Here is a 14,402-nt window from a genome sequence, read left to right as displayed (position 1 = left end):
TATAATCCTTATCGAGCAATTAAGAGAATGTGATTTTTTTTTTTCAGTTGCTATGGCTACTGTTAAAAAGCAACTACACAAATACTAATTTCAACAGCAGGGGGATTGGGAGCTAATTAACACTGGAGAACTACTTCATGAAGTGCTTCTCTAATATAATTGGGACATAGAGTACAATTAATGCTTCTAAGTAGTATGTGCTGCTTGACAACCTGACTTTTATATCTTTATTTCTGTAGTGAGCAGGCCCAGTTTGCATTACAGGAAGCTATTCGCATTGCACAAGAATCCAGCGACCATGTTTGTTTACAGCACTGCTTGGTAAGGGGCGGGGTGGGGGGGGTGGTTGGTGGGGGAGAAGACAAAGTAATTGTTTTTCTGTAGTCTGTAATGTAGTCTCCATCTTTTTCAATGCTTAGTATTGCATTTCTACTGATGGATGTTATGGAAAAACAACTCTGAATTTTGATATTTTACTTTTTAATGTACATTGTAAGTTTGATCACGCCTATTGTCGCTTTGTTTCTAGAGTTGGCTTTACATACTGGAGCAGATGAAGGGATCTGATAATGCAGTTCTCGTTGAACATTCTGTTAAAAAGGCTGGGCAGCTTGGCTTACCTGTGAGTAATTTTCCTTTTGTCTATTTGTTTGTGGGATGTGGACATCACTGGCTAGGCCAGCATTTGTTGCACATCCCTAATTGCCCTTGAACTGAGTGGCTTGCGAGGGCATTTAAGAGTCAACCACATTGGTGTGGGCCTGGAGTCACATGTAGGCCAGACCAGGTAAGGACGGCAGATTTCCTTCCCTAAAGGACACTAGTGAACCAGATGGGTTTTTACAACAATCGACAGTGGTTTCATGGTCACCATTAGACTAGCTCTTCTTTAATTCACTTGTATTAATTTAATTAAATTCAGATTTCACCATCTGCCATGGTGGGATTCAAACCCATGTTCCTAGAGCCTGGGCTCTGGATTACTAGTCCAGTGACATGACCACTACACCACTGCCTCCCCAATAAACTAGATGCTATTTAAGCAATATTTTAATAAAGTTTATGCTTAACCCGCCTCTTAAACAATAAAAATAGCACAATTTTCTACCTTAAACTATAATCAGAAATGTGTTTTTATAAAGTATTTACAATCCTTTATATAGTAAACTGACATACAGTTCAATTAAGGTAGCTAAAGTTAAATTTGAAGTATTGCTGCAGTATAATCATGCAGTGGTTTTTGTATTGGACTAGCAAACCCAGAAGTCATGAGCACATACACTACCATTAAACCTTCAATTTCAAAATCTGATCATTGTAGGTTAGCAAAACCTAACTGGTTCACTGATGTCCTTCAGGGAAGGGAATCTGCCACCCCTATTTGGTCTGGCCTACATGTGACTCCAGCTCTATTTATCCCTTCAGGCCAGCTAGGCATTGGCAATAAATGCTGTCTTATTGTTGTTTACCACATCACAAAAACACCAAAAAAGATACTCCCATTGTGTTGATAACTAACTTTTCTTGTTTTGTAGTATCTGGCTTCTCTGGGCATCCAATCACTGGTACAACAAAGAACCTTTTCTGGAAGGCCAGCAAACAAGTTAATGGATGCCATGAAGGACTCTGATATGTTGCATTGGAAACATGGACTTTCAGAGCTTATTGATGTAAGCATAGCACAGAAAACTGCAATTTGGAAAATGTATGGACAAAGGTACATAATAGTGTATTATTTTTATTAATTGGTGCATCGAATATTGTGGATATTTTGGCCCAGGAGTAAATTAAATGTGTATTAATGTTTCCAATATATCTTGCATCATTCCACAATTGAGAAGGGCAAATAGTGAGCTATATCTAGGCCATGTCCAATTCTATTAATTTCTGCTAGGTTGTTTCCAAAAGCATATAGTGACCGCTTTTCAAAAATAGCTAAAATAAAATCTTCTTCCCTCAAAGATTATGAAAGAATCTGACTTCTGTTCAGTGCCTTTCTATCATTAACAAAGAGTGAGAATTTGTGAGAATGAGTCTCTGTACTCTGGTACCATATTCAAGTGGATATTATTCTCTAGTGAGCATCAGCAACCTAATTTGTCAGGAGGAAGGAGAGGGGAGATCATCGTAAAACGTGGACTCTACTTACTGAACACTATTCTTTTCCCTCCCCTTTTTGAGTCCAGTGGTGATACCCCAGAAGAGGGTTGGTGCCCGGCTTGCAACCTAGTTCTGGTGTTGCATTGTACTATATTCCTCAGTGTCACCGATTTAGATTTACCTGCGAAATGAAACTTTCAAGAATGTTTGTCATGATTTCTAATAAATAATTCACAGCGCTAATGTTTAGTGTTTCACTTTTTTATCATTGTAGCACAATGGCTCTACAGCAAACACAGCTTCTTTTGTACATGCACAGTCTGGAGTCTGTAAACATGGATATCCATCAAAATAACACTGAGGCAATGGCTGTAGTACTGTGTCACCTGGCAGAACTTCATGCAGAACAGGTGAGTTGGATTTGTGTTTTTTTTTTCCATCTTTTGTTTTGTCTAACCTTTTCTCCTGCAGGCATTGCCACCTTGATGAGCTACAGCTCTATGAGTAGAGCTACAGCTCTACCTTGCCCAAGTGGCCATTCTTACCACAAGGGACATTATGGTTGTGCTCAAACCTATCTTCACATGCATACTTCAGCAGAGCTCACTATAGTGATTAGGACCAGGTATCTGGGCTTTTTCCCCCCTGGCCCAAGGTACACTGAGGCCAATCAAAGTGCCCCTACTGCGTCTAAGCTGAGATCAGTTTATTAAGCACAAACCAGCAGTCAAATCTCTCACTTTCTTGCCTGTCTTGCTCAATTTCAGCTAGATAGTTCACAAGAATATTGTTTGAAGAATTTTTCCTAAAAGTGTTGTGATCATATTTTTCCAATTTCCTAATTACAGTATAATGTCACATGGTTAAAGTAGTAATTTTGTGGTCACTGAGTTTTCTTAAAAGAGTAAGCTCCCCGGAGAGGGAGGATATTGCACCTATCTATTGGGCGTAAAATATTTTGTGGAGGGCTAATTTCTGGGTACAATCTCCCAATTTACCATCCGTTCCCAGAAGTCTGTCAGTTGCTAAAATCAAGGGCCTAATGTCTGTTTCAAGACCTTAATGTGGAATTGGGTCAAGCTGCACAGGGTATGTGTTTTTCTGGGTCTATAATGGCCTCTTCTTTGGCCTCCTTATCTCAAGAGACAATGGGTAAGTGCCTGGAGATGGTCAGTAGTGTGTGGAGCAGCGCCTGGAGTGGCTATATAGGCCAATTCTAGAGTGACAGGCTCTTCCACAGGTGCTGCAGAAAAATTTGATTGTCGGGGCTGTTACACAATTGGCTCTCCCCTTGCGCCTCTGTCTTTTTTCCTGCCAACTGCTAAGTCTCTTCGACTTACCACACTTTAGCCCCGCCTTTATGGCTGTCCGCCAGCTCTGGCGAACGCTGGCAACTGACTCCCACGACTTGTGACCAATGTCACAGGATTTCATGTCGCGTTTGCAGACGTCTTTAAAGCGGAGACATGGACTGCCAATGGGTCTGATACCAGTGGTGAGCTCGCTGTACAATGTGTCTTTGGGGATCCTGCCATCTTCCATGCGGCTCACATGGCCAAGCCATCTCAAGCACCGGTGGCTTAGGGTGTATATGCTGGGGATGTTGGCCGCCTCGAGGACTTCTGTGTTGGAGATACGGTCCTGCCACCTGATGCCAAGTATTTTCCAGAGGCAGCGAAGATGGAAAGAATTGAGACGTCGCTCTTGGCTGACATACGTTGTCCAGGCCTCGCTGCCATAGAGCAAGGTACTGAGGACACAGGCTTGATACACTCGGACTTTTGTGTTCCATGTCAGTGCGCCATTTTCCCACACTCTCTTGACCAGTCTGGACATAGCAGTGGAAGCCTTTCCCATGCACTTGTTGATTTCTGCATCTAGAGACAGGTTACTGGTGATAGTTGAGTCTAGGTAGGTGAACTCTTGAACCACTTCCAGAGCGTGGTCGCCAATATTGATGGATGGAGCATTTCTGACGTCCTGCCCCATGATGTTTGTTTTCTTGAGGCTGATGGTTAGGCCAAATTCATTGCAGGCAGCCGCAAATCTGTCGATGAGACTCTGCAGGCACTCTTCAGTGTGAGATGTTAAAGCAGCATCGTCAGCAAAGAGGAGTTCCCTGATGAGGACTTTCCGTACTTTGGACTTCGCTAACCAGTAGGTTACTTGGCTAAGAGCAGTTACTAAACCTGACCATGAGGGGGAGCTGAATTAGCATTAATGGAAATGGCCATAATTTTGGGCACTTTCGAGTTTGTCTCCATGCTGTTAATTTGGCTCTTTCACACTTCTCAGATTAGTTATCCCTTCCAAACCAACTCAAGTGTACTAATCAAAAGGCTATTCATCATATGACCTTTGTTTTTAAAAAGGCAATCATAATGATTAGTCTCCACCTTGAGTTGAAGCAGAGCACCTGAAATGATTTTCTTCACAAAATATCAGTAACTGGGTATCGAACTCCATTTAATATAAAACAACAGAAATGTAATTTTTTTTTTTCATTTGATTCACGTACCTAAAAGGGACCCAAGCAGCAGAAATGCTAACACAATTGAATATTAAATATATGCTTGATTGTGACTGTCAACATAAATGACATGTATTTTTGGACTTGTAGGGTCACTACTCGGCTGCTTCTGAAATCCTGAAGCATTTAAAAGATCGGTTTCCTCCCCACAGCCAGCATGCAAAGGTACGCTGACAATTGTGCCAACATTTATTGTTTGATACGGAAGATAATTGTGATGTCGTCTTTTTGTGACGGTGTTTAATTTTGTAAATGATTACAGTCATTTAACAGAAGGTGTAACAATTCTTCAGAACAGGTGTACAATGTTTTTACTGCCCTGAGTCCATAAAGAATTCCTTGTCTAAAAGTGCTTACTTTATTTTTTTGCTGTTTGGCTATTGGGAAGAAAGGGTTAATGCCTCAACAGCAACTGTACACATTGATACTTGTGTATTTACTTTGAATGAGGGGAGCTATAAGTATAGACAGTGTTGCCCTTAAGCTGCTGACAGCTGGATTGGCATTTAAATTACAGTTTCTGTAAAATCTCGAGACAGATGACCTGTATGAAAGTTAATCATCCGGGTTTCCAGTGACCATAAAAAGCTCCTGCTTCTGTTTCAACCATCTCTACAGACCTCCTATTGGATTCAGTGGAAGTAGACAGTGAACTGGAGAACCAACTGACTTCACCAGTTTGATGGGTTGTAAGTCTGTGACTGTGATCTGCTACATTGCTGAGTTCCTTAACTCCTTTCAAGGAAAGAGGGAGGCTGAAGGAAGAGTTATAACAGCTGAGCTGGATCCTGTCCATGCCTAGAATCCACATGAATGCACTTCTAGCATGGGTTCATGATTAGGAACAAAAGCCCTGGCCTATTTATTTGTTTCTTTTCAGTGTGACTGCTTGCGTTTCAAAGAGCAAACAGTTGCAGCCCTAGTTTAGTTCTTTGTTACGCATTGTCTATTTCAATGGATTTGACCTAGAGAAAGTTTGTGGAATTCTTTGCTGAGTGATGATTCTTCAGATTCTGTTTGCAACTTACTGAAAGGAACTCTTGAAAATTCAAGACTTATTATTTTGGCACAGATTTTGCATTGAGTTTGACAAATATTTTACCACTAGACTTTTATGCCGTGTTTTTCTGTCTCTGTGCAATGATCTAGCTTGAAAATATGCCTGTGAAATGCTGAGAAAATGGTGGCAGTCCATATAGTTTTCAGTGACTGTGCTGTGTTAATGGGGTAATTCTTGGTCCTCAGCACATTTATCTCATTCATGTTAAACATTTACGTTCAGTGGAGATATCAGTCCTATTATAGAAACTACCTTTTGGTCGTGAACACTAGTATTTGGAGAGAACCTGAATTGTAATACACACTGCAGGAAATCTCATTGTAGGTTACTGAGTGTTGCAATGTACTATAAATTCATATAAATCGCCTCAAGATTTTAATTGGTATCTTGGACCTAAAAATGCATAGAATAGTGTTGTGCAGTTGTTCATCTACAGCTCTGCATAGTTCAGTGCTTATAATCATTTTTTCTGTACCTAAAAGCTCTGGATGCTATTTGACCAAAATATACAGTTTAATCGAGCAATGAATGATGGGAAGTATCATACAGCTGACTCCCTTGTTCCTGGAATAGCAGCACTTAATGGACCAGAAGGACTGTATAGGTAAGTGCAAGGAATAGTTCTCAGTAAAAATGTTTTTTACATACAAAGAGTGGCAGAGAGTTCCAAACATCCTCGGCAGACAGCAGTTGATGCTAGATCAATTGTTAATTTTAAATCTGGGATTGATTGTTTTTTGTTCACCAAAGGTATTAAGAGATATGGGGCAAAGGTGGGTCTATATGTTAGATCACAGATCAGCTATGATCGCATTGAATGGCGCAACAGACTTGAGTGGCTAAATAGCCTACTCTTGTTCCCATAACAGAGCTGTCACTAGTTTCATGTCAAAATATTCTACTTTCAACAATAAAAAGATTGGATAACTAGATGCTTTTGGAAAAATGAATTAAAGAAGCTCAATTTCGAATGGAATTTGTGTAAATTGAATGATCTGATGAACTTAATCGAATCTGAGTTTTGCTGATTTGATTAGTTTTCTTGAATTACAAAAACAAACCTGGTCATTTTTTTTGTACTATTAAATAAAATTGCTTTCCTTAATAAAAAAAAATAGAAAAACTTATGGCTAGTTTTTGAAAATGTATTTACAGGGATTTTGTAAGCTTTTTTTTTTTTTGGTCAGCGTGTTGAAGAGGGGGTTGTGCTGATGGGGTACCACTGGAAAAACATCTGCTCCATAACCTTAATGTCAGTAGGTTAGTCTCTTGAGTTTTAGTATCTCTGACTGCTAATAGACTACATGCACCCAGTTCGAGTGAACTGGTCCTGCAGTTTCTTTTTTGATTCACGGGTGTAATGTCACACCATTTATGTATCTATCTCTCCATCTTTGGCCTCCTTATCTCGAGAGACAATGGGTAAGCGCCTGGAGGTGGTCAGTGGTTTGTGGAGCAGCGCCTGGAGTGGCTATAAAGGCCAATTTAGAGTGACAGGCTCTTCCACAGGTGTTGCAGAAAAATTTGTTTGTAGGGGCTGTTACACAGTTGGCTCTCCCCTTGCGCTTTTGTCTTTTTTCCTGCCAACTGCTAAGTCTCTTCGACTCGCCACACTTTAGCCCCGCCTTTATGGCTGCCCGCCAGCTCTGGTGAACGCTGGCAACTGACTCCCACGACTTGTGATCATGTCACAGGACATCATGTCGTGTTTGCAGACGTCTTTAAAGTGGAGACATGGACGGCCGGTGGGTCTGATACCAGTGGCGAGCTCGCTGTACAATGTGTCTTTGGGGATCCTGCCATCTTCCATGCGGCTCACATGGCCAAGCCATCTCAAGCGCCGCTGACTCAGTAGTGTGAACAAGCTGGGGATGTTGGCCGCCTCGAGGACTTCTGTGTTGGAGATACGGTCCTGCCACCTGATGCCAAGTATTCTCCGGAGGCAGCGAAGATGGAATGAATTGAAACATCGCTCTTGGCTGACATACGTTGTCCAGGCCTCGCTGCCGTAGAGCAAGGTACTGAGGACACAGGCTTGATACACTCGGACTTTTGTGTTCCGTGTCAGTGCGCCATTTTCCCACACGCCCTGCCCCATGATGTTCGTTTTCTTGAGGCTGATGGTTAGGCCAAATTCATTGCAGGCAGCCGCAAACCTGTCGATGAGACTCTGTAGGCACTCTTCAGTGTGAGATGTTAAAGCAGCATCGTCAGCAAAGAGGAGTTCCCTGATGAGGACTTTCCATACTTTGGACTTCGCTCTTAGACGGGCAGGGTTGAACAACCTGCCCCCTGATCTTGTGTGGAGGAAAATTCCTTCTTCAGAAGATTTGAACGCATGTGAAAGCAGCAGGGAGAAGAAAATCCCAAAAAGTGTGGGTGCGAGAACACAGCCCTGTTTCATGCCACTCAGGATAGGAAAGGGGTCTGATGAGGTGCCTCCATGTTGAATTGTGCCTTTCATATTGTCATGGAATGAGGTGATGATACTTAGTAGCTTTGGTGGACATCCAATCTTTTCTGGTAGTCTGAAGAGACCACGTCTGCTGACGAGGTCAAAGGCTTTGGTGAGATCAATGAAAGCAATGTGGAGGGGCATTTGTTGTTTGCGGCATTTCTCCTGTATTTGACGAAGGGAGAACAGCATGTCAACGGTCGATCTTTCTGCACGAAAGCCACACTGTGCCTCAGGGTAGACGCGCACGGCCAGCTTCTGGAGCCTGTTTAGAGCGACTCGAGCAAAGACTTTCCCCACTATGCTGAGCAGGGAGTTTCCACGGTAGTTGTTGCAGTCACCTTTGTTTTTATAGAGGGTGATGATATTGGCATCACGCATGTCCTGAGGTACTGCTCCCTCGTCCCAGCACAGGCATAGCAGTTCATGTAGTGCTGAGAGTATAGCAGGCTAGGCACTCTTGATTATTTCAGGGGTAATGCTGTCCTTCCCAGGGGCTTTTCTGCTGGCTAGAGAAATCAATGGCATCACTGAGTTCCGATTTTGTTGACTGTATGTCCAGCTCATCCATGACTGGTAGAGGCTGGGCTGCATTGAAGGCAGTCTCAGTGATGACATTCTCCCTGGAGTACAGTTCTAGGTAGTGCTCAACCCAGAGGTCCATTTGTTTGCGTTGGACAGTGATTATGTCCCCTGATTTAGATTTGAGGGGGGCAATCTTCTTGATGGTTGGCCCAAAAGCGCTCTTAATGCCATCATAGTTTCCTCTGATGTTTCCGGTGTCTGAGGCTAGCTGAATATGACTGCATAGGTGTTGCCAGCAGTCGTTTGCGCAGCGCCTGGCTGTTCTTTGTGCAGTGCTTCTGGCTGCTTTAAGTGCTACGGATGTTAACTCGCTGGGGGATTTCTTGTAGTTCAACAGTGCAGTGCTCTTAGCGGCTATGACAGGTTCCAGCTCTTCATTATGAGATTGAAACCAGTCTGCATTTCTCTTCGCACGTTTGCCGTAGGTGGTCAAAGCTGACTCATAGATGGCGTCTCTGATGTGGGCCCACTTGGTCTCAGCATCCCCTGTGGGAGTGTTTTGAAGGGCTGTTACAAGTGAATTTAGAAATCTCTCCATCACACTGTCCATTTTAGTCATCTTACTACGTTTTTGGCTCAAATTTTATATTCATAGAATATTACAATTCAAAAGCTTTGCAACTTTCTTAGAATTATAGCTCAGCACTAAATATTTTGCACAAGAGAAAGTCCGTGTGCAATGTCTACCAATAAAAGGAAACAAAAGTTAAATAGTTCAAAATACTTCTTGAAAAGTTTCCCCCTTAACAGTTTCTCCTTCAATCTTCCAACTTGACAGGTTAAAAAAAATATAATTTATAACATGAAAATGGAATTACATTTTTTTGACTTGCCTTCAGACTTCTCTTGTTCCTATACTTAAATTTCATCGTTTGAAGCTTAACCTGCGTGAGGTGCCTGAGGCTTATTGTTTCACCAGAATGCCAATGTCAATACTTGTGGTCCAGCTACTTCTGTACACCTGGTACATCCCTGAGTAATGTCATGCAGACCATCTGTTTTATTTTAAAAACAGGCCTGTCCATGCAACTGCTGTCACCACCACCATACTGCACCACCTATCTGAGTTCTACCCAGACCAACCTGGCCTGGAAGCCACAGCTCTGTCCCCTTCACCCTCCCCCTGCTTTGATGCATTTCTGCTCATCAAGCTTGTCCTTTAGAACCATCCTAATTTGCTCCAATCCCAGCCTGGGTATGTGCCATGTTCATAATTTCCTAGTAGGTATCCGTTATATTTCTGTGTGATTATAAATGTAATATGTTTTCTAACTTTGATTCCAAATCATTTTGAAACAGAAAAGCAAATAATCTGTAGAACAAGTTTTTCAGGTAAAGTTTCACATTTTGTTATCAACTGCTTTTTTAAATTGAGAGCATAAGTGATGGATAATGAGCCAAATAGTGCCTTTTTCTTTGTCTATCACCGCTTTCACTTTATTTTGCTTGAATTCAAAAACTATTACTCTTTTTATAAATAGATACTTAGAATTTAAACATATTGGTTATTATTTTAATTCCTCTGACTGGCAAGCTGCCCACAGGAAATGTACTGAAGTGTGAATTTCCTGTTGACTATCATGTTTTGCTGGTACATTATAACTCATGCAAATGCCTGTCCTGGTTAAAATGTTTGTCCTACCTCAACTAAATTTCTTCTACCTTATTTGCTGAAATGAAAATATATTAATGTTAATAGGAATTCCTTCGAAAGAAGGTGAACAAACAAACCATTTGCTGGAGAATTTTTGAAAAAAATATCATCTGCCATTTTTCCTCTTGCCCTGAAAGCTATATGCAGATTTAAAAAGTATAATTTACAAACTAATCTGTAAAACAAATATTGGAACGTACGCATAATATTGCCCAACTCCTGTCAGAGATGTCTCTCTCAACTTTCATTCTGCAAGTTCGGGATCGTATGCTTAAGTTTATTAGAAACACCAAACTGCCACACATTACTCCTAGCCGATGCTCATCTGTTCCAGCCCACCCTGATGCTTGCCATCTTGCTGTGAATCCTGGGCTTTAAGAAAAAAGGTGGAATTGAGTATATAAATAAAGTGACATTTAATGGAGGCCACTGGTATACAGTTTTCATTAAAAACTGGATGAAATTGTGGAATTTAATTTCTAAAACACTGGTTAAATATCCCAGAATGATTTTGTAATAATATTTATGCAATCATTCACCTTAAATTCCTTCTTCTTTTCCTTCTTTGGCCTCCTTGTCTCGAGACAATGGGTAAGCGCCTAGAGGTGGTCAGTGGTTTGTGAAGCAGCGCCTGGAGTGGCTATATAGGCCAATTCTAGAGTGACAGACTCTTCCCCAGGTGCTGCAGATAAAATTGGTTGTCGGGGCTGTTACACAGTTGGCTCTACCCTTGCGCTTCTGTCATTTTTCCTGGCAACTGCTAAGTCTCCGACACGCCACACTTTAGCCCCGCCTTTATGGCTGCCCGTCAGCTCTGGCTATCACTGGCAACTGACTCCCACGACTTGTGATGTCACAGAACTTCATGTCGCGTTTGCAGACGTCTTTATAGCGGGGACATGGACGGCCGATGGGTCTGATACCAGTGACTAGCTCGCTGTACAATGTGTCCTTGGGGATCCTGCCATCTTCAATGCGGCTCACATGGCCAAGCCATCTCAAGCGCCGCTGGCTCAGTAGGGTGTATATGCTGGGGATGTTGGCCGCCTCGAGGACTTCTGTGTTGGAGATATGGTCCTGCCACCTGATGCCAAGGATTCTCCGGAGGCAGCGAAGATGGAATGAATTGAGACATCGCTCGTGGCTGACATACGTTGTCCAGGCCTCGCTGCTGTAGAGCAAGGTACTGAGGACACAGGCTTGATACACTCGGACTTTTGTGTTCCGTGTCAGTGTGCCATTTTCTCTCACTCTTGACCAGTATGGACATAGTAGTGGAAGCCTTTCCCATGCGCTTGTTGATTTCTGCATCGAGAGACAGGTTACTGGTGATAGTTGAGCCTAGGTAGGTGAACTCTTGAACCACTTCCAGAGCATGGTCGCCGATATTGATGGATGGAGCATTTCTGACGTCCTGTCCCATGATGTTCGTTTTCTTGAGGCTGATGGTTAGGCCAAATTTGTTGCAGGCAGCCGCAATCCTGTCGATGAATCTCTGCAGACGCTCTTCAGTTTGAGATGTTAAAGCAGCATCGTCAGCAAAGAGGAGTTCCCTGAAGAGGATTTTCCGTACTTTGGTATTTGCTTTTGGACGAGCCAGGTTGAACAACCTGCCACCTGATCTTGTGTGGAGGAAAATTCCTTCTTCTGAAGACTTAAACGCATGTGAGAGCAGCAGGGAGAAGAAGATCCCAAACAGTGTAGGTGCAAGAACACAGCCCTGTTTCACGCCACTCAGGATGGGAAAGGGGTCTGATGAGGCGCCGCTATGCTGAATTGTGCCTTTCATATTGTCATGGAATGAGGTGATGATACTTAATACGTTTGGTGGACATCCGATCTTTTCTAGTAATCTGAAGAGATCACGTCTGTTGACGAGGTCAAAGGCTTTGGTGAGATCAATGAAAGCAATGTAGAGGGGCATCTGTTGTTCGCGGCATTTCTCCTGTAGCTGGCGAAGGGAAAGCAGCATGTCAATGGTCGATCTCTCTGCTCGAAAGCCACACTGTGCCTCGGTAGACACACTCAGCCAGCTTCTGGAGCCTGTTTAAAGCGTCTCAAGCGAAGACTTTCCCCACTATGCTGAGCAGGGAGATTCCACAGTAGTTGCTGCAGTCACCGTGGTCACTCTTGTTCTTATAGAGGGTGATGATCTTGGCATCACGCATGTCCTGTGGTACTGCTCCCTTGTCCCAGCACAGGTAAAGCAGTTCGTGGAGTGCTGAAAGAATAACAGGCTTGGCACTCTTGATTATTTCAGGGGTAATGCCGTCCTTTCCAGGGGCTTTTCCGTTGGCTAGAGAATCAATGGCATCACTGAGTTCCGATTTTGTTGGCTGTACGTCCAGCTCGTCCATGACTGTCAGAGACTGGGCTGCATTGAGCGCGATCTCAGTGACAACATTTTCCCTGGAGTACAGTTCGAGGTAGTGCTCCACCCAGCGGTCCAATTGCTTGCATTGGTCAGTGATTGTGTCCTTTGATTTAGAATTGTGGAATTTAATCGCTAAAATACTGGTTAAATATCCCAGAATGCATCAAATATTATTACAAAATCAATCATTCACCCTAAATTAGTGGCTCCGATAATCCATTGTGTGTTAAATGGCATTATAACACAATTATGAAATACCGTATTCTCCAACTCACCGACACCATACGAAATTTGTTGTGTTAACTAAGATCTAAGATGCGCTGTATTCTAATCGATACATCAGGAGTCATAGGGCTCCATATTATAGCATTCACTTGTTTCTCTTTCATGGTCCCTAAAGGAAAGCACTTGTGTTGAAAGCACAGAATCAGATCACAGAATCCTACAGACTTCTACAAAAGTTGTTGATCCATTGTCAGAAAAAAAAGTCTACAGAAATGTTGATAAAGTAAGTCGGGAATGAATGCATGTGTGAATGATTCTAAGTGATAAACTTTAGGTGTCACCACAGTGCAGGCTTGAGTAACATTTCATTGTGATAAAATAATTCATTCTCTTTTGCTAAGTCTGAAGAATTTTGTGTACCTATTGTGAAAATTCATGACTGTAACTAAAGCTTTTCAAATTATCATTAGGTACACAATTTGTAATGAACAGCTTGTCTTTAAGGTTAATTTTGTACTTTAAAAAAAAAAGTGAGAAGCTGGAAGCAGTATTACAATTACAAATGGTAACACTTGGATACAAAGTAAACAATCTAAAGGAGTCTGAAAATGAGATTTTCAACTACAAGTTGATGGGTAAATTGGCCATTATAAATTGTCCCTAGTATAGGTTATTGATAGGGAAGTATAGGGATAGGTGGGGATGTGGTAGGAATATGGGATTACTGTTCTTTCTTTTGGGCCTCCTTATCTCGAGAGACAATGGATACGCGCCTGGAGGTGGTCAGTGGTTTGTGAAGCAGCGCCTGGAGTGGCTATAAAGGCCAATTCTGGAGTGACAGGCTCTTCCACAGGTGCTGCAGAGAAATTTGTTTGTTGGGGCTGTTGCACAGTTGGCTCTCCCCTTGCGCCTCTGTCTTTTTGCCTGCCAACTACTAAGTCTCTTCGACTCGCCACAATTTAGCCCTGTCTTTATGGCTGCCCGCCAGCTCTGGCGAATGCTGGCAACTGACTCCCACGACTTGTGATCAATGTCACACGATTTCATGTCGCGTTTGCAGACGTCTTTATAACGGAGACATGGACGGCCGGTGGGTCTGATACCAGTGGCGAGCTCGCTGTACAATGTGTCTTTGGGGATCCTGCCATCTTCCATGCGGCTCACATGGCCAAGCCATCTCAAGCGCCGCTGACTCAGTAGTGTGTATAAGCTGGGGGTGTTGGCCGCTTCAAGGACTTCTGTGTTGGAGATATAGTCCTGCCACCTGATGCCAATTATTCTCCGAAGGCAGCGAAGATGGAATGAATTGAGACGTCGCTCTTGGCTGGCATACGTTGTCCAGGCCTCGCTGCCGTAGAGCAAGGTACTGAGGACACAGGCCTGATACACTCGGACTTTTGTGTTCCGTGTCAGTGCGCC

General features: G+C 42.8%; 1 protein-coding gene across 2 annotated transcripts in view; it reads left to right on the top strand.

Annotated features, from left to right (window-relative positions):
- The window catches only part of anapc5 (anaphase promoting complex subunit 5), a 38,954-nt gene that overhangs the window by 11,615 nt on the left and 12,937 nt on the right, over positions 1 to 14,402 (top strand). For both annotated transcript variants that reach the window (XM_068055004.1, XM_068055003.1), the window contains exons 8-14: positions 240 to 321; positions 530 to 622; positions 1,536 to 1,717; positions 2,375 to 2,510; positions 4,721 to 4,795; positions 6,173 to 6,294; positions 13,159 to 13,266. In XM_068055004.1, coding sequence (XP_067911105.1) covers positions 240 to 321; positions 530 to 622; positions 1,536 to 1,717; positions 2,375 to 2,510; positions 4,721 to 4,795; positions 6,173 to 6,294; positions 13,159 to 13,266 — 798 coding nt within the window. The remainder of the gene's footprint in view (positions 1 to 239; positions 322 to 529; positions 623 to 1,535; positions 1,718 to 2,374; positions 2,511 to 4,720; positions 4,796 to 6,172; positions 6,295 to 13,158; positions 13,267 to 14,402) is intronic.

This window comes from Heterodontus francisci, chromosome 23, assembly GCF_036365525.1.
Source record: "Heterodontus francisci isolate sHetFra1 chromosome 23, sHetFra1.hap1, whole genome shotgun sequence".
In the NCBI taxonomy this organism is placed as follows: domain Eukaryota; kingdom Metazoa; phylum Chordata; class Chondrichthyes; order Heterodontiformes; family Heterodontidae; genus Heterodontus; species Heterodontus francisci.
Note: the sequence above shows the minus strand (reverse complement) of the source record. Positions and strands in the feature narration are given on the sequence as shown.